Source organism: Gorilla gorilla, chromosome 21 (assembly GCF_029281585.2).
Source record: "Gorilla gorilla gorilla isolate KB3781 chromosome 21, NHGRI_mGorGor1-v2.1_pri, whole genome shotgun sequence".
NCBI classification, from domain to species: Eukaryota; Metazoa; Chordata; class Mammalia; order Primates; family Hominidae; genus Gorilla; species Gorilla gorilla.
Genome location: NC_073245.2, coordinates 17921312 through 17944229, shown reverse-complemented (window position 1 = coordinate 17944229; position 22918 = coordinate 17921312). Strand labels below are relative to the sequence as shown.

Sequence of the window (22918 nt, the reverse complement as noted above, 5' to 3'; positions counted from 1 at the left end):
ATCACATGTTCCAAATAACTGCTTTATTTGATCATTCCAGCAATCTAGTGCGGTATTATTCCCATTCTTACTGACTAGTGGAGATTAAAAAAAAAAAAAAAAAGAAGAAGCTGGCTAATGCCAAATCCTTAGTAAGTGGGGAGCAAAGCCATAACTATAATGCGGGCCTGAGCTTTGCAGTTTCTGATCTGCAGTTCCCAGTTCTCCTGGGGAGCCTGGAGGAAGACACAGGGCCTGGTGGACTCTTGCTTTGGCCCTCAGCTAGCCAGCACCCTGACTCACATGAGGGCAGGCCTTGTTCTTGCTGGATTGTAAGGCCCATCCAAGCTTTTACCATCTCTCTAGTTTCTGCAAGTAAAGAACATTTTTACTGTATACTCATTCCTGACACTGTTCACCACTTAAACAGGTGCCCTGCCTTCCCATCATCGCAATGCCCCAGGAAAATTCTTTCTCACTATGCTTTGGTTGTGTCTTGCATGGTCCTATCACAACCAGTAATTACACATTTATTGATATGCTTTTGTACTAGGTCTTTCTTTGACTACCTCTATTATAAGCGTTTAAGTAAAGGAACAAGGTTATTTTTTTCCTTCCCTGTTTATCTCCAAAGCTTTAATAACTAACAAGTAGTTTGTGTTCAAAAAATACTTTGTGACTAGGTAAATGAGTGAATAATAGATTAATTGCTCTTTTATCAGGCACTTCTTCAAGCATATCACTGAAGGAGACATCTTTGTATATTTTCTGAAGTCTTAAGGATAATTACTATCATCTCCCATTTGTTCACTGATGGAATATTTACTGTGGTGGCCTAGGACCTTCCAGGTTCTGTTCTGTGGTGCAAGTCATGCAGCAGTCACTGCTTTCGTGGAGTGTTAATTCTAGTGAAAGTCATGAATTCCACTTTCTCTAGCAGGTGTCATGATTTTCATAGAGCTGCCAGTTTTTATGTTTCCTCTACCTTTTGTGATAACAAAAGGTTCTAGAAATTATTGTCCAAAGAAATAAATTTGAGCATAAGGCTTTCAATTCATGGGTCATTCCACATTTGCCAAAAGGAAGAATAACACTTGATGTAGTTAAGGCATCTTTTGTTGACACTTTGATTTAGTTTCCTTTATTAAGTCATAGAAAGATGAACCTGGTATACCTCTTTCCTCTTCATTGTTGCTGAGTATTCTGAGCATTTTGATCAAAGTAAGTTCTACTAAGTGAAAATTGACTGGATCTGTTATTGACTGTCTCATTTCTGCAAAGATAAGAAAAAGTCAGGAGAAAAGAGAGTGTACTGAGAAACACTGGTGAAATTAGAGTCAAGACAGAAGAAGAGTTGTTCATTATTGGTAAATAAAAATTTATCGTTAATAAAATTTCCTTTCTAGGAAATAAATATAAGTAAGTCCTTCTCTGAAATATTTAGCACACCTAAAGAAATCTTAAACCAAATTCAGTAAGTTCATGGAATAAAAGATTCAAGGTCCTTCAACCTCATTCCATCAACAAAACATGGACAACATGGACAACAAAAACATTCTGTTGAACAAAAAACGTGGACAACAAAAACATGCTGTTGAATTTTGTTTCCCAGAAATGGTTAAAAACATTGCACTGACATGTAAGTTGGTGTAATTTACCAGAGCTTTTTGGCTATCTGGAATATATTTCAAATATGTTTATGAAGTTTACTAATTTTACATACCACTGTGACCTGCAAACAAGTCAACAAAAGTTCAGTAGAAAAGATAACAATTTACAGTTTATATGACTATAATGGAGCTAATTGCTCTTGGAGGCTCTTAAGGATTATGTGTAAGAGACAAAGTTATGGCAGGTCATATCTTTTATAGTTCTTAGGAGAAGATTGCCAGTGTGAACTAGTTTGAAATAAATTTAATGAAGATCATGTTCAATTCTTTCTGATGTGTTTAATTTATGCATATATACATAAATTATATATATATGTATCTATGTGTCCACAGAGTGAGAGAGGAGCATGAAGGTCACATGACTGATCCTTGCATTCATTTTGTCCCTGGAGATATTTTACTTAGTTTCTAAATTCTTGTACAAATTACTGTTCTTTAGATACAAAAGAATATTAAAAACTTTAAAAACTGCAGCAACAATGGACCAGTTCCCATGCTAAAGACTCAGAGCTGGCTTATCTCTACCACTGAAAGAACATCTGGGTGCATTCCAACACAAATCAGCTGTGATTAAATCTGTGAAATAATGGCATTAACAATGCCACAGACCAGTGGATAGCAGCTATGTAGAAATGGCATATCTAAAATTACCTCAATGGCATATCCGAGGATGCATTATAATTGTATATCCGAAGGTCAGTTTCACCAAAAACCAACTTAGTAATAGCCTGTCTAGAGATTAAGTCCTGTATGTTTTAAATTATGAAACGTGCATGATTTAATAATTACTGATGTAGCAAATGTGCCTGTGATTTATATGCAAAAGCGTCCTAAGGAAATAAAGAGGATCTGAAGTTCATTATATTATACTTCAAGATAACTTCCTTATTCTTGTTACTTTCTTATAACTTCTTTCTCCCTCTGAATGTTGATGTTGAGTTTTATATTCCTTGATGATTTTTATCAAAGAAATACCTCCATCTGTGTTCTTGCTCTGAGTGGTCTTAAGCACATCTCTATACCTGCTTTGTCTGTTTGGCAGTGAGGCTGTAAGGTCGGATGAGCTAATGCATCGTAAAAGTGTCTTGAACCCCAAGCAGTATTACAAATGAAATTTGTATTAATGGTTGCTCCTATTAAATAAATATGTGCCTGCTTCGTATTTCATCTGATCTCTCAGTAACCTAAGGTAGCTACTGTTATTATCCCATTTTACAGTTGAGGAAACTGAGGCATGGAGAGATTATTAACCTGCCCAGAATATCATGATTAATTCCTGGTTGATCTTTCTGATTGTTCTGGCAGAGCTCTTATCCAATATCATGGAACGCTTGTTGAAATGTACTTCATAATTCAGAATTCCTTTTTTTCCTAAAGTTTGCCAACTGCCTGAGTCTCATCTGTTACTTGGATATTTAGAAACTACATAGAAAATAACTTATTTTCTCAGATGAAGAATATGATTTTCATTAAAGTTGATACACTTGTTTATTCAGCAAACATTTATTGAACACCTACTGTATATCAAGAATGTACTTTGCCTTGGAAATACAGAGACACGAAGGTTTTAAAAAATCTACATTCAAAGATGTCAGCAGATTATTTTGTTGTTCCTGTCTTCTGGATCTCAGGATTTGGACAGTGAGCTGTAATGGGAAGATTAATGATGTTTTAGCATGATCTTGGAATTAGCTATATAGTAGTCTTTTCTAGGGATGGTGAACAACTGTGCTTGCTAAGTCTTGCTGCTTCTGGGGCCTGTCTGGAGAAAGTAATGAATGCTTTGGCTTTGGGTAGCCCATTCTCTTCTGGGTTCTGCCTAATTTTCAGTACTTTTTGTGAAATAAATGCATTCCTTCCCCTAGTCTTCGCTTTTTAACCCCTGACTCATCTTTTATAATGCGAAAGATCAAAATCTTGCCCAATTTCAGTTTTTGTTTTTTGTTTTGTTATTCAGCAAAGTTGGTTTATATGTGTCATTGCATTGATTTTTTTTTTTTAATGACACTTACCAGCATGCTTTTGCACAGTTCAGAATTTTGAAGGGATTTGTAAATGATGACCTGACAGGCACCTTTGAGCCTAAATCTTGTTACAGGATTTGATCAATTTTGTACTTTTCCCCTTACTTTGTTTCCCTTCCTAAGGCATTTTGTGTGTGTGAGTGTTATATTCTATTGGCAGGCATTCTTTTCTACTTCTCTTTCTCTCCCCTGGCCCCTTTCCTCCCTTAATACAGAAATAATAGGTGCCACATTTTGTAAAAACAATTCAGGAATGGAACAAATGAAAAATAAATTGGAGGGAATTGGCATTTTAAAAATGCTCAGCCTGCTTACCCACAAGTTGGTATATTTCTCTATTTATTCAAGACTTTATTATGAAAAATTTTAAACAGACACAAAAATAAGAATAATATGATGTTTGCCCCCCATGCTTATCTCTGTTCATTTCTGGATTGTACCGTCCACAAGGAGAGGAGGCACCAAATCTCCTTCACAATTGTAGCCTCAGCTTCTACCATAATGCTTTCTTAGTATTTATTGAATGAAAAAGAACTGTAAAAAGTAGGGTTCTGACTTGAAAGCCAAGGTATTTTTAAATTCTGCTAAATTTAAGAAAGTGTTGGGTAGAGCTGGTTTAGCCTATAGCTTCTACTTTCCTTTTCAGAATGTTCAGAATTACCACAGATCTTGGAAACATTCTTGAGGATGCTCAAACAGCAGATTTGGTCTCTGCCCATCAGATCTGTAGCTTTGATGGATTTGAAACTGGTTTGGCTAGTTTAGGGTCACCCTGTGAAAATTGTTCTCCTTTAGTGGGGCACTAAAAAGAGCTCTTACCCTCCAAGATCAAAAGCTATCTGGAGAGAAACATAATTGTATGAATAGCATTGAAATAAAATGTTTATGGATAATAATAATTATTGGAAGTATTCTCAAACTTTGGCCAAATTTTTTCCTATAGAATTGACATTCATACATTAAATCCTAGTGGGGACAATGTGCTTCTGTTTTTCTATGTCAAATGACTTTGGAAAAGCCTCCTTTTATAATTTCCCTTTTTTAATAATTTATTTTTTAATTTAAATACTCGATTTCTCTATTTTGTTTTGCAGATTTCTTCTGTATATTTATCAATATAATTCTTATTCTTCTCTTATAGTTACGCCCCATGGTGTCCATCCTGCCAGCAGACTGATTCAGAATGGGAGGCTTTTGCAAAGAATGGTGAAATACTTCAGATCAGTGTGGGGAAGGTAGATGTCATTCAAGAACCAGGTACTGTGAATGTTGAACATAAAATGCAAAAGTTTACCGACTTTTTATTTTGAATTTTTTTCAAGCATATAGAAAAGTTGAGAGTCTGGGATATTGATTACCCATGAACTGGCCACCTTTAATTAGCAGATTACATTTTTTGCATACTTGGATCTGTCTTTACGTGTATGTGTTTGTACATACGTATTTGCATATATATTTCTATTTTTTCTATTTTTATTTTGCTGAATCATTTGAAAGTAAGTTATCGACATCATGATAATTTACCCTTCAATTCTTTAGCACGTTAAAGGCTTCTTAATTATTTCCCATGTGTCTTTTTTTTTTTTTTTTTTTTTACAGTTTTTTGACTGAGGATCCAATCATGGTTCATAAATTACATTTGGTTGTTATGTCTTTTTAGTCTCTTGCAGTCGACAATTATCCCTCATTTTTTAAAATGACATTGATATTCTGAAAAGAAAAAGCTACGATTTTCCTAGGTGTTTCCTTATGGTGACATGGAACTTATAGGAATATTAACTTATACGAGTATTTTCTGCAAACTGAGAGTTTAGGTGCATGATTTAGCTTAGACATTTATGGCAAGAGTACTTCTAAGATGATGCTGTGACTTCATATTACATCTCATTAGAAGGGATATGCTATCACCATTAGTAATGCTAATTTTGAGCACTTGGATATGGTGGTGACACTAAGTATCTCAATTATGAAGAAAGGATCTCACATTGTGATTAGCAAGTAGCCTCTGGGATGATTTTTTGGGGTTTTAAGATCCATAATGCTCTTGCCTGAATCAGATATTATATTTCATTGTGGTTCCAGAGAGTGAATTTCTAATTCTGTCATTCTGTCTACACTGATTAGCTGTGAATGATATAATTTTTCACAAGAATGAATCATTTTTACCCCAAAGAGTGGAGTGATACAGAGACTTTTAAATTCTGAAAAGATATATACAATAAATTTGTGTTTGTAGTTTTAAAACAACTGTATATTATATATAAACTGAGAAGAAAAGATGGCCTTTTATAATCTAAATCTCTAAAATGTGGCTATTTTCAAATTTTAACCGTCATCTTTTTCATTGACATTCAATTTATACCTACTGCATCCTTTCATCCTTTTACAAGGGCAAAAAGAAGATGGGTATAGAAGTGTAGACATTCATTTTCTATAATAAACTGTGAGTTCAAAAAACACTTAAATAATGAAGTACCAGTTACTTGGATAACAGAATAGATGGTACATGTTAAAATTGATGTGTCAGCAAATCCGTGGAGCGATATTTCTATTAAAAGCCATGAATCCTCATTCCTCTATCTTTGTAAGCATTGTCCTCCATCTAGAGATGGACAATAAAAGCTATTAGTTCATGGTTTTGGCTGTTATAATAAGTTAATTCTGTTTGGAGGCTAAATCATTGCAGATGCATTTTTGCCAGAAACTTGTTTTCATCTTTAGAGTTTAAGTAAAATAAAATCAGGTATAAGACTTGTTAATTACTGGGCACCATGCACATTTTATGATGGGTTTCTTAAAAATGCAGCTGGTCAATTTGCATTTCAGTAATTTGGCACACCTGCTCAGAATTTATAGCATAATTTGAATTAAAAGAATTAAACAGCCTAGTGATGGGTTCACAAATCTTATGTTTAATTAAATATAGTCTTTCCTTCTAAAAATGTAGACTTACAGTTATTTTTAACATTATGAATTGATTAGGTTTTCTTGATCACGAAATAAGAGAGAAATTGATTTTAAGAAATATTTTTAATACATTCAGTGTTGACTTGGTTTTATGTATATCTGAAATATATATACTTGAAATATTAAAGGAAGAAGAAAAACTTCTGTTATTCTGTAGAAATATTGAAAAAACAAAGTCTAATAAAAGATTATTATTTTATGTGTTTGAACAATTTTTTATAGGCAGAGGCTCTAGAATTATTTTAAATGATAAAAATTTTAAAAGTGCAACTCATAAATAAAAATTAGGGGATAAACTTCTACATGCATGATTATTTGAGAGACATAGAAAATATTTCATTTCATATTATACTGTTTTAAATGTATAATTTTACTTTGAATTACAAATTTAATGCTTTCAGTTAATCTTTTAATAGCGATTAGAAGTAATGTGTTTATTCAACAAGTATTTGAGTTTCTACCATAAACAGGCCCTGTTCTAGATACCAGTGATACAAAGGTGAATAAGGAGGACAGAGGCCTTGCTCCTCATGGAGCTACATTCTAGTGGAGGAGATAAATAGTAACAAAAGAAAATTGGCAAATAATGTCAGATGGTGGTAAGGGATATGAAGAAAACGTAGGATAAAAATGTACAAAATGATTGGAGCTACCTCTTAAATTAGGATGGCCAGGGAAGGACCAGAGATAAATAGGTTTCAATTTATCAAGACCTGTTTAGCCAGAGGTCTTGATAAATTGAAGAAGTAAATTTCAGAAACCTTTGTGGGAGGAGCATTCCAGGCAGAGCAAACACCATGTGCAGGTAGGAGTGTACTTGGCTTATTTGGAGAACAATAGGACCACCAGTGGAGTACTTGAGATAAATGGGGATGGAGAAGTAGCTAGGGACCACACCCTGTGAGGTCTTGTTGGCCATGACAAGGAGTTTAGATTTTCTACAAAGTATGATAGGGAGCTACTGGAAGATTGGAGCAGGAGAGAGATATGATATGATTTATATTTTAAAATAATTCCTTTGGCAGCTATGTGAAAAAATTGACTACAGGGGATCAGAAGAAAGCAGGGAGAATGGTTAGGAGGTAAATCAGTAGTCCAGAGTTGAGAAGATGGTGGCTTGGACTAGTAACAGCAGTGTTAAGTGGTGGGATTCTTGAGATACTAGGATTTTCTGATGGACTGGTTGCCAGATGGGGTGGAAAAGGAGAAAATGGAGAAGACTGAGGAGAAGTAGGTTTGGGACAGGGGCTAAGTTTGGGATGTTAAATAGATATCCAAATAGAGATGAACTAGAGATGTAAGTTTGAAGACCATCAATATACTTGGCATTGGAGCTAGAAGAAAAATTCAGATTATCTATGATCTGTATGTGCCAGAGTAGTGAGAACAGGCCACTGCAACATTTAGAAAAAAAGAATTTGCAGCCAGGTGCAGTGGCTCACGCCTGTAATCCCAGCACTCTGGGAGGCCGAGGCGAGCGGATCAACTTAGGTCAGGAGTTCAAGACCAGCCTGGCCAATGTGGTGAAACCTTTTCTCTACTAAAAATACAAAAAATTAGCTGGGTGTGGTGGCGGGTGCCTATAATTCCAGCTACTTGGGAGGCTGAAGCAGGAGAATGGAGAATCGCTTGAACCCGGGAGGCAGAGGTTGCAGTGAGCCGAGATAGCGCCATTGCACTCCAGGCTGGGCAACAAGAACATAACTTTGTCTCAAAAAAAAAAAAAAAAAGAAGAAGTTCTATCATAGGAGAAGGAAAATTAGTGAGATAGAGAGGGAGAAGTAGGAGGGTCTGGTAGCCAAGTGTAGAAAGATTGTCTTAATGTGATACTAACTCACTGGCAAGCCCCCAGGGCAGTTTGCCTCTATCTTGGAAGCAGTTTATTTATTTACTTTTTACAAACACTAACGTCGTGAATGAATAGTAAAAACTCATTGAAATGATATTATTTTTCCCCACAGTTGAGCACTTTACTGTGTATTTCTGTATACAAATTTCTATTTGGTTGCAGATCTTCATTAGTATATTCTTGCCTTGCCACAGAAGTGCTAGTAAGGAATAATTTCAATTCTTTCCCTGTAAGTAAAATTTAAAGAGGGGAAACAATAATTTTGAAGTGTCATGCATACTCTTTAGTTATTCTTATAACTCTTCCATCAGTAGATCTATTAAGATATTCTTTTAAGTATTTTAAGCAAGGTAAGATTTCAGATTTATCAATGAAACGGGAAAAGTTCCCTTCTCCCCTCACAGGGTGTGCGTTGGGGGTGTGGCTTGCTTCTTTGTGCCCGCTGCTCAAACCTCTAGGGGGAATATGCAGATGGGCAGGCTGTGGGGCTCCGATCCCACGGCAGCATAAAGGGGTGAATGTTTACAGCTGAAGCCCCAGTGGGCGTGTGTTACCGTGTGCTCTTTCAGTGTAGCCATCCATAGGTGGCTTGTGCTCGTCAGCTCAATTAGACCCCCCCTGCCTTATCACAGGGACAGAGGGCTTCTTGCCTTGGTGTACCAGAAGAATCGGATCACATGTGGGCTTGGAGAATGAGTGCAAGGTTTTATTGAGTGGAAGTAGCTCTCAGCGAGGTGGATGGGGAGGCAAGAACGGGGATGGAGTGGGAAGGTGGTGGTTTTCCCCTGGAGTTGGGCCACCCAGCGGCTGGGCTGTCCTCCAACTACCCTGGCCAAACTTTCCGTTGTTCTGCGGGTCGACTTGCCAGTGTCTGCTGGTGTGTTCTTCTGCTGGTGTGCTCCTCTCAATGTCCCCTCGATGTCCAGCCACTGTGTGTTGTTCTGCCGATGTCTTCCTCTTGACTCCCAGCTGCTTGTTTGTGTGCCTGCTAGAGACTCAGGGTTTATATATGCACAGGGTGGGAGCATGGCTGGCCAGGGTGGTCTTGGGAAATGCAACATTTGGGCACAAAAACGAAATGCCTGTCCTCGCCTAGGTCCATGGGCACAGCCCCGAGGGTGGAGCCCTCTCCAGGGGCCCGTCTTTCCCCTCCCAGCACTTCCCTGCCCGTCTCCCATATCATCAAGACTAGAGACTATAATCATGTTGCATTTTTATGGCTGAGATGTAGAAGCCGAGGAAAGGGCAGCCCTTAGATTAGGTGACATTACATTGCCTGTTTAATACTGCATAGATCAGGTGATGTGTCAGTTGAGTTGACTTTGGGAAATTAAATTTAATGAGTATATACTTGAACCTTCTGTTCCATGCAGATGAGCTTAGTTGTCAAGGTCAGGAAAACAGCAGCTGCTCATAGATCGCCCTTGAGTGATGGCTATTTCACTAGATTAGAGGTAAGCCAGTCTCCTGCCACAGCCAAGTGTAAGCATTGTCTTTAAAACTACTGATTAATGCAGAAGCCAATTTAGTTTACTGTACTTTAGTGTTATATTTTAAATTTTATAAATGTATATTTTAAATTTTATAAATGTAAATTTTATCTTGTTTTCTATTATGTTGACAACCTTATTTCAATCTCAAAAGTAAGGTTAATTCTCCTTTTTTTCATTAGTTCTCCTTTTTTTCATTGTGTTTTCCTTCTGCTACCCTCTTTGGTGATAATAACAACATTTAGTAAGCATTTACTTCAGCCTGTAATTGTGCTATACACTTACATGCATTTTAGCTTCATAACAACCCTGTGAAGAACAAACTGTTTATCTCTGTCTTACTCAGAAAACTGAGGCTAGGATAGGTTTAGTAACATGACAAAGATAACATGCTAATAAACAGTACAACAATGGCTAATAGATAGCTATTAGCTATCTCTGTTTTCTTAATACTGAACCTAAATAATTTCTGTTGTGTTTTGGCTTATCAAAATGTAATTCTCTTCTATAATTTTTTTCTTTCTCTAAGCTTTTAATTTTTCTTTCTTTTGCTGCATGTGTTTAAGATAAGGTTTCTGATACAGTGTTAAAATCTGTCCTGCATTCTCCGTTTGTGCCTACTTTATGTTGCGTCACAGTCTTCACTTTAAAGTGGAAGTTACCCTTAAAGTGAAAAAGGCATGTAGAAATTTTGGAAGGCTTTGTGGCCTAACTTTATCTTTTTTACTGAAAAGCTTAGGAGTATCCTTGTTTCTTCCAAGCTTACTGAAATTATTGCAGTGAACTATTATCCTGAGACAAGCTGCTATTATGATGTTCAAATTCTTTGTCAAGATCCACATTTAACTTAATGGTATTAAACCCTGAAGCCACAACCTCAGATGGTGCTTCTGTGTTCCAAGTGGTCATGTTTTAATTTTCAGGTAATGAAAATTTCCCTTTACACGTCATAGAATCAGTGTTAAAGGTTAGAAGACATTTTTGGAGTACTGAGATGAGACCCAGAGTTTTCGGATGTCTTTTAGCCTCCCAGAAGTTACTTTTTTTTTTTTTGAGATGAATTTCTTATGGTGTTGGATCTACAAGGATTTAGTAGCGTGTCATCATCCAAGGAAGACTTCGACTGTTCTGGATCTTGTTGTTGTTGATTTTACTGAATATATCATTATATGACAGAATATTATTCCAGACAGCAAACTGAACTCGTGTCTGAGTTGGGTGCTGCAACCTCATTGTTAATATTCCACATAGGTTGTCATTTGAAGAAATATTGACAAACATAAATGAAAGTAATCTTGAGGTGATATGATTTATTGGTCTTTATTTTAATAAACCTTAATTGATGGCCTTGTAAATTGGTACAGTAGTCACTGAAACAACATAGCAATTCATATCAAGAGACATAAAGTTATTATACCCTTTAATCTAGCAATTTTGGGAAGAACTCTCCTGTTATTCCTTTTAGCCAGAACCAGAAAGATGCAGAAAAACCTCAGAGACCATCCGTGATTTTGATACTTTTTCTTGGTACTCACTGATTTTCATGAGTACATTTATTTGTAAAGATAATTTATGTTTTCTGAAATGAGGTGCAATTTCTAAAAGACTTAAGACTAAAGCCTCCTGAATCTGGAAATATTTTATATATTGTATAATTAAATGTGTTTTATGAAATATTTTTCTACTTATTTATTTACTTCTTTATTTATTGTCATAGCCAGTGATGACTAAGAACATACAAAAGAGCAAGTTAAAAAATCACTTTAAGTGATACCTAACATTTAATAGAAATCTTGTCTCTTTATTCTGATAAAAATAAAATCTAAGTAAAAAACTTTAAGAGGTGATGAGATACTATTTAATTTCTTCATTCCATTTTAAAAAACCATACAAATAAAATATACATTCTTAATACCATAACTGTCTTTAAATAAAATTTTTGGCTGGTCATAAGGAACTATAGCTAGGTAAGAAGTAATGTATGAAGCTGTTCATAATAATTATCTTAAACCAAAGGCATATACTAGTTTTTTAAGTATTTAGGAATAACAGTACTTTTTCCCCTGGCAATTTAGAATTGGAAGTATACTGTAGGATACCCTTGTTCCCCTCCAGGGTGAAATCCTGAGCAATGTGAGAGATGAAAATGCGCTTAGAAGTGCTTATTACAATCCTCAGTTGACCTACTTTTGGGTCACTCGCGTTTATGTTACTGGTGACAAAACTTTTTTTTCCAATGACACATTTTTGTAGTAAATGTTTCTTTTTGTGACATTGACTTTTACTAATCCAGAGTATTGTGTTTCCTTTTAAATACAATTGAGATGTTTTGGAATCCACTTGGTCTGAAATGAAATAAAATACAGAATTCTTTGAGAAGACGCATCATTTGTTACTAAATTATGTTGAATATGGATTTAATTTATAAAATGGGTGAAAGTAAATTTTCCATGTTATTAAAAGTAAAGCTTCGGTGTTTTGAATTGCAAGTTACCACAGGGATGTATGATTTGAGCAACTTAATTTGAATGGATATTTGATTTTGTCCACATTGTTCTACAGTGGGAAAGGCAGCTGTGATGGAAAATGTTAAAATGATGCCTCTGTCATTTTTCCATGTTGGCCAGGAGGGTCCTTAAGCTTTCATTCTCTTTACTCATTCTTGGTGCCCATGCAAATATTATTTATTTGTAACATTTAAAGGGCAAGGATCTGTTCTTTACTCCTAGTCTCATTCAGCATTTTTTTTGCGTACCTACTCTTTTTTTTAATATTTTCATTCTCTGTTTGTGGTTGTGATTGTGATTATTTGAATAAGTTATTTCCTTCTGCTACTAGACTATAAGCTCTGTGAGAATAAAGGTTGTACATGTTTTTATTCATCCATGTGTCTTGAGTGGTAACCACAGTCTCTGGAACAAAGAAGGTGCTTGGTAAATATTTGTTGAGGTACTAAGGGTTTTATTTATCTTTGTCTTTACATGCACATAGCATAGCATTTGATATGTACTTAGTGTTCAGTAAAGGTTTGCTAAAACAAATTGGAAAAAATATTTTTCACATACATATATTCCCTTTACAGTACTTACAGATTTTATAAATGTACAAACATTATACATGATCTTAATCATTTCATATTACTTATTCTTTTTAAACTGATAACTGATGTAATCATACCTATAGTTTGTTGAGTCCTTCACTATGTACCCAGCACCATGCTAAGCCTAATAACACTTGCCCTAATCTAACTTTAGAACCATTAAGTTAGGCTTTTATATACCCATTTTATAGAAAAAAGGTGACTGAGACTAAGAAAGGTTAAATAATCTAAAGTTATAAAGTTAGTAAATGGGTAAGTCGGTATTTAACTTTGCAAAACCCCAGTTTGCATGACTCTAAATCCTATCCTTTCAGCCTCCTTACAATCCAAGTGATGCAAGTTGTATGTCAGTTACTAGAAAGTGTTAGGTAATAAAAATAGGTAGAAATGAAATTTCTGTAAGTCAAAAAAATAGTAAATGTGAGTCAATAATTGCAGTGATTTTAATAATGTGATTATGAAAGTAAGCTCAAGAATGCTTTTTTTGGAGGACTTAAGTGTAACTTTTGTTCTGTTTATGCTTCTTGTAGGTTTGAGTGGCCGCTTCTTTGTCACCACTCTCCCAGCATTTTTTCAGTAAGTTTAAATAATCTTCTAATCTTGCAAATATTAGAAATCAATAGATGTGTACCAGGAATTCTAAGTTGTCTTCCATGACTGCCACTCATTCAGCTTAACATGTGAGGGAAACAAGGCTGGTGTGCTCTGAGTGAGAGCTGTGACAAGAGAAGCTTTCCTGGAGTGCTGCAGAGACAGAGGTCCTAATGTCAGGCGTAGGTGGGCAGGAGAAGTCAGAGATTTCTCTGGTGATATCAGAGGTGGGGTAATTCTTAATATCTAAATAGGAATGCATTAAGCCAACAAGGTAGAGAAAGTCTTTCCAGTTAAAGGAGATAGCATAAAAAAGCCCAAGAGAGAATGAGCTACCTTTTGAGAACTTTGAACTAGTTCTTTATGGCTGGACCACAGGTATAGCTGGATCATGCTGAGTGATGAGGCCAGAGAGACTCAGGTACAGGCAGGGGAAAGATAGTGAATTCCAGAGATACTTAGGAGGTAGGATCAGTGGGACTTGGTGACTGATTAGCTGTGGGAAGGAAGAGTCTATGATGACTACCAACAGGCCATGTGTAACTAACTAGTAAAAGCTATTGCCTGCCTTCAAGATTAGGAGCCATTAAAATAAGAGGAGGTTTGGAAGATAGAGACAAAAATCCAAAAGATAAGTGTGACTTGCCCTTCCCAGTTCCAAATGGAGAAGTCTAGGTACAGTTTGATGTCAGGATCCAGAGTTCAGAAGAAAGATCTAGACTGGAGATACATATTGAGAATTCCTCAGCATTGAGGTAAAAGTTGAAATATATCTAGAGAGAACATGTATGGTGGGGAAGGGAAGCAGGTCAAGGATGGAACCTGGGATTGGCCAACATTAGGACATCTGCAACGAAGACAGTGAGTGAAGGAAATGGAGAAGGAATGCTCAGAGCAGTAAGAAGAAGTCCAGAGAGCTCCTGTCATAAAAGCCAAGCAAAAGGAAGAAAGAAGTGGTATTCAGCAGTGAATGAACAATGCCAGTAACAGGTGAAGGAAACAGAAATGGATACAGCACTTAGGGGTCATTGGAGACCCCCAATATGAGTGGTTTCAGGGGAGTCCTGGGAGCAGAACCCCCAGTTGCACCAAGTAGTGAATGAGACATAAAGAGGAGAAAACAGCAAGCCTAGACTCTTCCCTGGGGGCCCTGATTGCTGCAAGTAGGTGAGAGGGAGGCCAGGTTGAAGGGGGGTATGAGGTTTTTTGTTGATGTTTGAGGAGAGGGCCTTGAATGACATAAATTTGAAAATGTGGATACAATGTTTTAAACTTGATAACAATGGCTGTTTTGCTATTGTAAGAGAAAAAGTAATTGGTAGCAAAAATAATAAAAAGTAACTTGGCATATTAAACACTGCCAAGAACTCTGCTTTTAGTCACACTTTGTACGGTGATAACATAGAATGTTAACGCTTTTAGGTTTGAATTTCTCACTTATAGTAAAGCTTATTAACTCTTTCTGATTTATGTCTATGTATATTTTTCAATTGAGTCAATTTAAAATTCAGGTGGCGTTCAGATGTATCACCAGTAGCTATTTTAATTTTTATTATCTGTAACATCTGTTATTTTAATGCATTTGCTTTCTACTTGTTTTCATAATTTATAGTGCAAAGGATGGGATATTCCGCCGTTATCGTGGCCCGGGAATCTTCGAAGACCTGCAGAATTATATCTTAGAGAAGAAATGGCAATCAGTCGAGCCTCTGACTGGCTGGAAATCCCCGGCTTCTCTAACGTAACTCAATTTTTTAAGACAAGGTGTTACTAATAAAACAGGAGGTTTTAAGTTAATAGCCTGTGGGTCTCAAAAAAGCCTATGTTTTTCTTCACATTTACTTCCAATTACCCAGATTACTTATGGCCATGCTTAGCCCATGCAGTATTTCTGATTTTGTGACCTACATATGTTTCAGCTGGTTTTTAGTATACTGGGAATTAAGTAGCCAGATTTGAGTGGGTTACAGAACACCTCTTTTCCAGCTTTTACACTAAGCCACAATGACGATTTTTCTCTTTACAAAATATGGTATTGAACATCATTTACCATTCTTTCTTCCTTTTAAGTTATTGATGAGACAGAGGAATAACTGTTTATTGAATTATAGTTTATGAAGGAATTGCTATTATATATTATGTGGAAAACAAAACCTGTGGAGTCTTTGGCTGCCTCGCAAAATACCACGGGGGATAGCTTTGGCCTTGACGGCAAACTGTATAATACTTGGTGAGGTAGATTAGGCCAAACCATAACAGCTTTTTCCACAGTTGGTTTTAGTTTTGAATGGATTGTCATATATATAGATAATTTTGTATTAGTATATACAAGTGTAAGAAATTTCCCTACTGAAAAAGGAGCAAATCAAGCAATATTTCAGGAGTAAATCATCTAGTGGCATCTATATTAATATTAAGGAAACACATAGCTTACTCTAAAAACAACTCTCACATTTCATTCTACAACCATTTGAGCGCTGATTTAGCCAGATACTTTCCTAGGTGCTAGGTATTCAACACTGAACAAGACAGACATTCACCTCAGGTACAGAGAATCATAGTTGGGATAAGGGTGGATAAAAAACACAACAACATATTTTACAAAGATGGGATAGCTCTGGGGTTATGGACCTGCTCTTCTAGATGGAGGGAGTAGGAGACATTTCTCTGAAGGGACGCCTCTAGGTGAGATCTGAATGATAGAAGGAACTAGCTTAGGCAAAGAGCAGAGGGAAGATTATTCCCAGGAATGGGTATGGCATATGCATAAGCCCCAGTTTGGAAAGGAGCTTGGTGTACTTAAGGAGCAGAATGGTGACCAGGGTCAAGCATAGTGAAAGGGAATGTAGGATGAGCTGAGTAAGAGGGGCAGGCTGAAGCCAGATCATGCAGGGCCTGTGGCCACAGGAAAGAAGTTGGAAGTGATCAGCACACACAAGGAGAAGGTGACCCTTAGGAGAGGAGATTGGAGAGGGCAAGAATGGATGAAGTGAGTCGAGGCTTAGAGTGGTAGCTTGTGTCAGGTGGCGGCAGTGGGGATGTGGGGATGGAGAGGCTGAGTGGATTTAAAATATGTTATGAAGGTAGGCTTGGCCAAGGTGAAGGAGAAGAAGGATTCATTAATAAAAACTTACAAGTTTCTGGTTTGAGTACATGATGGATCTTGGTACTTGTTATTGCCTTGGGCAAGAGAAAATTAAGGATTCTGTATAAAACTTGTTGGGTTTGAGATGCAGACTTTGTAGAACTGTCACAGTGGATGCTGTATTAGTCCATTCTTGCATTGCTATAAAGGAATACTTGAGACTGGGTAATTTATAAAGAAAAGATGTTTAATTGGCTTATGGTTCTACAGGCTGTACAGGAAGGATGATGCTGGCATCTGCTTGGCTTCTGGGGAGGCTTCAGGAAACTTATAATCATGGTGGAAGGTGGAGGGGAAGCACATAACATCACATGGCCAGAGTAGGAGCAAGAGAGAAGGATGGAGGTGCCACACACTGTTAAACAACCAAATCTCCTGAGAGATCACTCATTATCAAGAGAGTAGCACCAAGTGGATGGTGCTAAACTATTCATGAGAATCCGCCCCCATCATCCAATCTCTTTCCACCAGACCCCACCTCCAGCATTAGGGATTACAATTTGTTAGGAGTAACGCTTACAATTTTAAGAAATTGAACACTTGAACAAAGGATATTTAGCAAAGCAATTTTATTTTTGCGCAGAGGGGTGCCTTTTTGGCCAGTCGCCATGAGAGCACACTTGAACAAAGGAGTACGAGAGCCTTTATTTTTGACGCAAGTCTTGCCCCTGTATCCTTTTTTTATTGTCTGGGGTCAGATGTATAATCTAAACTAATTTTAGTTGGCTAAACATTTGAATTTTTTTAGATAAGGTGGGCACATAGAAGAAAGAGGAAAGGGGAAAGGGTGTCTGTAGTGAGTCAGAAAGTTGTTTTTTTTTTTTAAATAAGGAAAGGAATGTGAGTTGGTACTGATAATGCCTGGTATTGTGGCATGCCTGGGCATTTAACAAAGGCAGAAAGGAAAAAGGAAAAAAAGAGAGGGGGTGGTTAACTCTGAATTAAAAGATTGATTAGGCTATTTGAAGGGAAACCTTATCATATCTCACAAATTGAACATACGATTTGGGTGGGGATACAGATTCAAAGCATATCAGATGCATGGAAATGGGTCCCCATGAAGAATTCAGGAACACAAAAAAACCTACAGACAATGTTGAGGTGAGGGGAACACCTAGAAAGAAGGAAAAAGAGAAGAGTACTTGGGGATGAGTCATGGGCCACCCCCAAATTAAGAAACTGTGTTGAGAAGTCAGCCAAAGGAAACTGAAAATGAGTACCAGAAAGGCAACATGAAAACCAAGGTCTGCCATTTTCCAGAAGCCAAATGAGTGTTCAAGAAGAAGGGCGTAGTCTCTTGTATTCCATGTTGCTAAGAGGCGAAGGGAGATCAGGTCTGAGACATGGACATTGAATGAAACATGGTGAGGTCATCATGGCCTTGACAATTTGTTCCTGTAGTGGTGAGGGTGGAAGCCAGATTTTAATCGATTAAAGGTACAGTAGAGAAGAAACAGCATGTGTAGAGTAATCTGGAGAAATTTATCTGTGAAGCTGGAGGGTCATGTGAGGTCCAGGGATACTCTTTTTAAAGGGTAAAAGAGAGTAGAGCATGTTCATATGCCAGTGAGACTGTTCTAGGAGAGAGAGAGAAGTTGCTCGTGCAGGAAGGGAGGATGAGAGAAAGAACCAAGTCCTAATAAGACAAAACGGATAGGATCCAAGGCACAAGTGGAGGAATCGGACTGTGATAGGAGAGTTAGACTTTTCCTGTCATAACAAGAGAAGGTGGATGCAGGTGGACACCAGGCTCAGATTTGGTAGTGGGAAGATGAGAGAGAGCACATGGTGGCTTCTGATTTCACAGTGACATATGAGGAGTGCTTGTTAGCTGAGTACATGGGGATGGGAAGATGTGTACGTTTTGAAGAGAAGGAAAAGGAAATGAGCTATTTTCTTAGAGCTTAGAAAGTGCTGGACAGTATTAAGTGTCCACTTAGGTTTGGGACTATGAAGCAGAAAGAACTGTCATCTGGTTATGTGATGTTTTTTCCCTGGAGACATTCAGCTGCTCAGGGTTGAGATTTTTGCCGGGTAGGCACAATGAAAGGAGAAAGGGCCAAGGAGTTGGAATAGATTTACAGCAGAGTGATTCAAATGATAGCCACTGAATCTAAGCTCTGTAAGAACAGATATGAATCTGGGAGAGGGGGCAATATTTAGCAAGAAGTGGAGGGAAATAGACCAGTCCTCCTGACCTGATTTTCATTTTTTTTTTTATAGTATATATGATCACTGTTTCTTCTCTTTATTTTTTTTTAAGGATGTCTGGAATGGCTGGTCTTTTTAGCATCTCTGGCAAGATATGGGTAAGTAATCTTAAATGTTTATATTTGCAGAGAGGTTGTTAAGAATAAAAATACAGCTTTTAAGCAATAGGAAAACAAACATTTATAAGTACATTTATAATTTCACTTTTTTTCTTAAGCCATGCAGCTACTCTCATGTGGGGTTTCCAGTGGTAATGTCTTCATGTAGAAGGGCATAATCTGAACAGGAACCTGTAACTACTGTGTCAAGGTCTTATTTTCTTAAATCAGTGATAGAGTCTTTCATCCAAGCAAAACGGCTTGTGTGATTTTACTTTATCTTATGTATTTCTTTGTAGGCATATCTCCCTACAAAGGAAAGATTGTCTAAGACTGAAAGTAGTTCTGTATGTCAGGGATTAACAAACTCTAGCCTGTGGATGGGCTACCTGTTTTTGTAAATAAAATTTTATTGGAACACAGCTACATTTATTCATTACCTATTGTCTATGACTGCTTTCATGCTACAGTGGTACAGTTGAATAGTTGTGACAGACACAGAGAATTGTGGTTCACAAGCCTGTAATATTTACAATCTGGCCTTTAAGTAGTAGACCCCTGCTATATGTGATCGTATAATTTCTCTGAGTCATTTCAGTGGGTTAGAACTGTTATTCAGGTTTAATTTTTGAACCATTATATAATGTTGAGTATGTCCCATAACCTTTTATTTCCCTTCTCTGTAGGGGAGGACTAAATCCAACCAGATTGAACAAAATTGCTCTGGAATTAAATATAGCTCAAAATATTTCAAAAAGTCTTAGAAGTGAGTCTCCCTATATATGTCTTTTCTATGCTATGATTGTAGGTTATGGTGTCACGTTTGGAACATAATATTCAAAGAGTTTGTGAAGACTCTTTTTCTGTTTCTCATACACATTCATATATGTTGAAAGACATTTAAGAAAAACCTTTTGTATTCCACTTTCTCAGTTCCATTTATATTCTGCCTTGTGAGATAGAATACCTACCACAAGGTTTTTTGGTTGTTTATTTTTTACAACAGAGGTAATTGAAGACTTGGTTTCAGTCTTTCAGGTTAAAATTTAACTTTTTTTGGCATTTGTCTATCACAATAAACAATAACTAATATTTCCCCCTCTCCAGATAGTTTGAATTTCATGTGGTTTCCTTCTGCTGCTTTCTTAACATTGGTGAGAACTTTAATCAAGGCCTAAGAATTATGAATTGCAAACTGGGAATTGAAAAGAGATTCTGCCTTTTGCAGTATGTCGATATTAAAGATTGACAAAAATCATGTAGCCTGATGGCTATTTGAGCCGTGTAGCATTATACTGTCTAATTCAACAGAAAAATTGTAATAGATGGTTGTCAGGCAGCATTGACTGTGAAATTTTAGCACCAAAACTATGGTAAGTGCAATAGAATTTGTTCTGCAGGTTAAGAAGAGCTTAGATGGAAACTGATTATGGCCTTCATTGACTGTAAAAGAGAAGTTGTACTTTCAAAGACGATAGCAGGAAAGATACATAATGGCCCTGACCTCATATAGCTTGTAATTTGGAGCTTAGACAAACAAGTTTAAATAAGGAGTTACAGTTTTTCATTATGTCATGCAGATGATTACAATGTGTAACATTTAGAGTGTGTCAAGGCCAGGAGTGGGTGTTTTATCTTTGTACACACAGTGCCCAGCTATGGGCAACACAGATGTATTCTGTGTGGATGCATTAAACTGGAGAGAAAGAGCCGTTTGGAGAACAGAATGTGATCCATGTCTGAATAACTAATGAATATGTTTTTCTTAATGATTGAGAAGTAGAATATATGTGTTATATAAATGTATATTTATAATTTCTTTCCAGATATTTCCAAAAGGAACCAAAAATGATCATTTTATAAGATAAACTAAAATTTGGCACACAAGTAATTACATTTTGTAATTGTAAAATGTAGAATGTAAAATGTACAATTATACAAATGTATAATTGTAAAATAGTTTTATCTAGTATTAATACCATGTGTTTTCTTTTTTATAAGCATTTGCATGGAGTAATTTTTCTATTTTCAACCTTTTTATTATGTTTTAAATAAATCTTATAAAAAGTATATAGCAAGATATAATTCTTTTAACTGATGAATTTAATCCATTTATATTTATTGGGATCACTAAAACATTTGTCCCGATTGTAGGGTGTGTGTATGTAGGGGAATGGAAGAGAGTTGCACATAAAAGAACGCAAATGATACAGTGTTATTTTGATCTCCGTGTGTGTGTGTGTGTGTGTGCATTACCTTAATAATTTGTGAAATCTGATACTGCCCTCCATATCAGCATGTAGCCTCCCCAAGCCTCTTGCCAACTTTTGTGATTTATTCTTAGAAATAAGTCCCCATCCTTTCATCAAATCTGTAGGTAGGTCTCTTACCACCTGTATTTCTAGAATTTGGCTCTTGTCCTCTTATTTATAAGGTATATGATCTCTGACCTAAAGAGACCCAGTCCTTGGCTACCCATCAGGTCTCTGGTTCCCACTTCCACCTTTAGTTATGGTCTTGCCTTCCTGTCTTTATAGAGCCACTTACTCAGCCAATCCTTCCAGCTGACTGCCCTGCCTGCTCAGTTAGCTCATTTAGCTGACTCTTCCTTTAGTCAGAGTTCCTCAAATCAATGTTGAATGTATAATTGTGGCAAACTTATTTGTTTTTTAACTCATGTCTAGATCATATGAAACTACAATGCAAATATATTAATAATGAACGAAGAAACAACTGTACATGGTGAGACAGAAATAGACTAGGGATGGAAGGTGGAACCAAAAAAGTGTAAAGTCTCAGAGAAAGAAGATTATAAAGATGGAAGAAGGAAAGACGTAGAATGGCTAATGCCAGTGAGACAAGATTGTTTATGCCTATCCATAGTCTGTTTATCTTACTGAAATATCTGGATACATGTACAGATAGAAATCAGTCTTTCCTCAGCAACAGTCTTCCCTGGATGGGTAGCTGGTTAGATGTAAGTATATCTGCAGGGAAGATGACAAAACAGTATAATGCATGTTTATATGGCGTTTTTGTGTGTATATAGGAAAATGCTTAGAGATCAACAGTAGTTTTCTCTGATATGGGTGATTTTTAAAAACTTTTTTCTACAACTTCTTTTTTTTCTGTAATGAAAAAATGAAAACAATATATTTAGATCAGAGCCTATTGAACTAGTAATTATCTAGAAGATATCTAGAAGATCAGAGATATATCTAGAAGATCAGAGCCTACTGAATTAGTGATTCCTTAAGGGGCTTGAGTTTCTTTCTGCCTTAGAAGTGAAGCCAACTTGCTAAGTTGCACATTCTGGAGATAAAAGCTGGTCCTCAAGATTCTAGGATCACCTGGTGATGAGACACTCACATGGCCGAATTCCTATCAACTCAGGAGTTGGTTTGGTTTGCATTTGGCCTTCTTAACTTCATACCAACCTCCCCTATGTTCTTGCTTGAGTAAACCGTTGAGGTGAGAAAGTCCCTTGAATAGTCTTATGAGGCAGTTCCTGTCAGCTTCCTGCGTTACCCTGAATCCCAGGGATCCTCGATATGTCATTCATACCACAATATGGACAAGAGTAGATGATCTCCAGTGTTCTTTCCATCACTAAATTTAAATTTTCTTTCCAATTCACTCATATGGCGCTCACCTGTATATTTTAATTTTTATATAAACTCACAGAAGTAATTACCTCATTAGCTGTTAATATCTATCCTCACAAATAGTCTCAACATTTTACCCATCTCACAGATGGAGTCACTGAGGCCTAGGAGATGGGACAGTTAGAGGAG

The 22918-nt window shown here is 36.7% G+C and overlaps 1 protein-coding gene across 1 annotated transcript in view; it reads left to right on the top strand.

Moving 5' to 3' along the window:
* TMX4 (thioredoxin related transmembrane protein 4) overlaps window positions 1–22918 on the top strand; it is a 42449-nt gene that overhangs the window by 4609 nt on the left and 14922 nt on the right. Inside the window, exons 2-5 of the mRNA XM_004061794.5 lie at window positions 4815–4930; window positions 13610–13655; window positions 15283–15411; window positions 19079–19124. Of these exons, the coding sequence (XP_004061842.1) occupies window positions 4815–4930; window positions 13610–13655; window positions 15283–15411; window positions 19079–19124 (337 nt within the window). The remainder of the gene's footprint in view (window positions 1–4814; window positions 4931–13609; window positions 13656–15282; window positions 15412–19078; window positions 19125–22918) is intronic.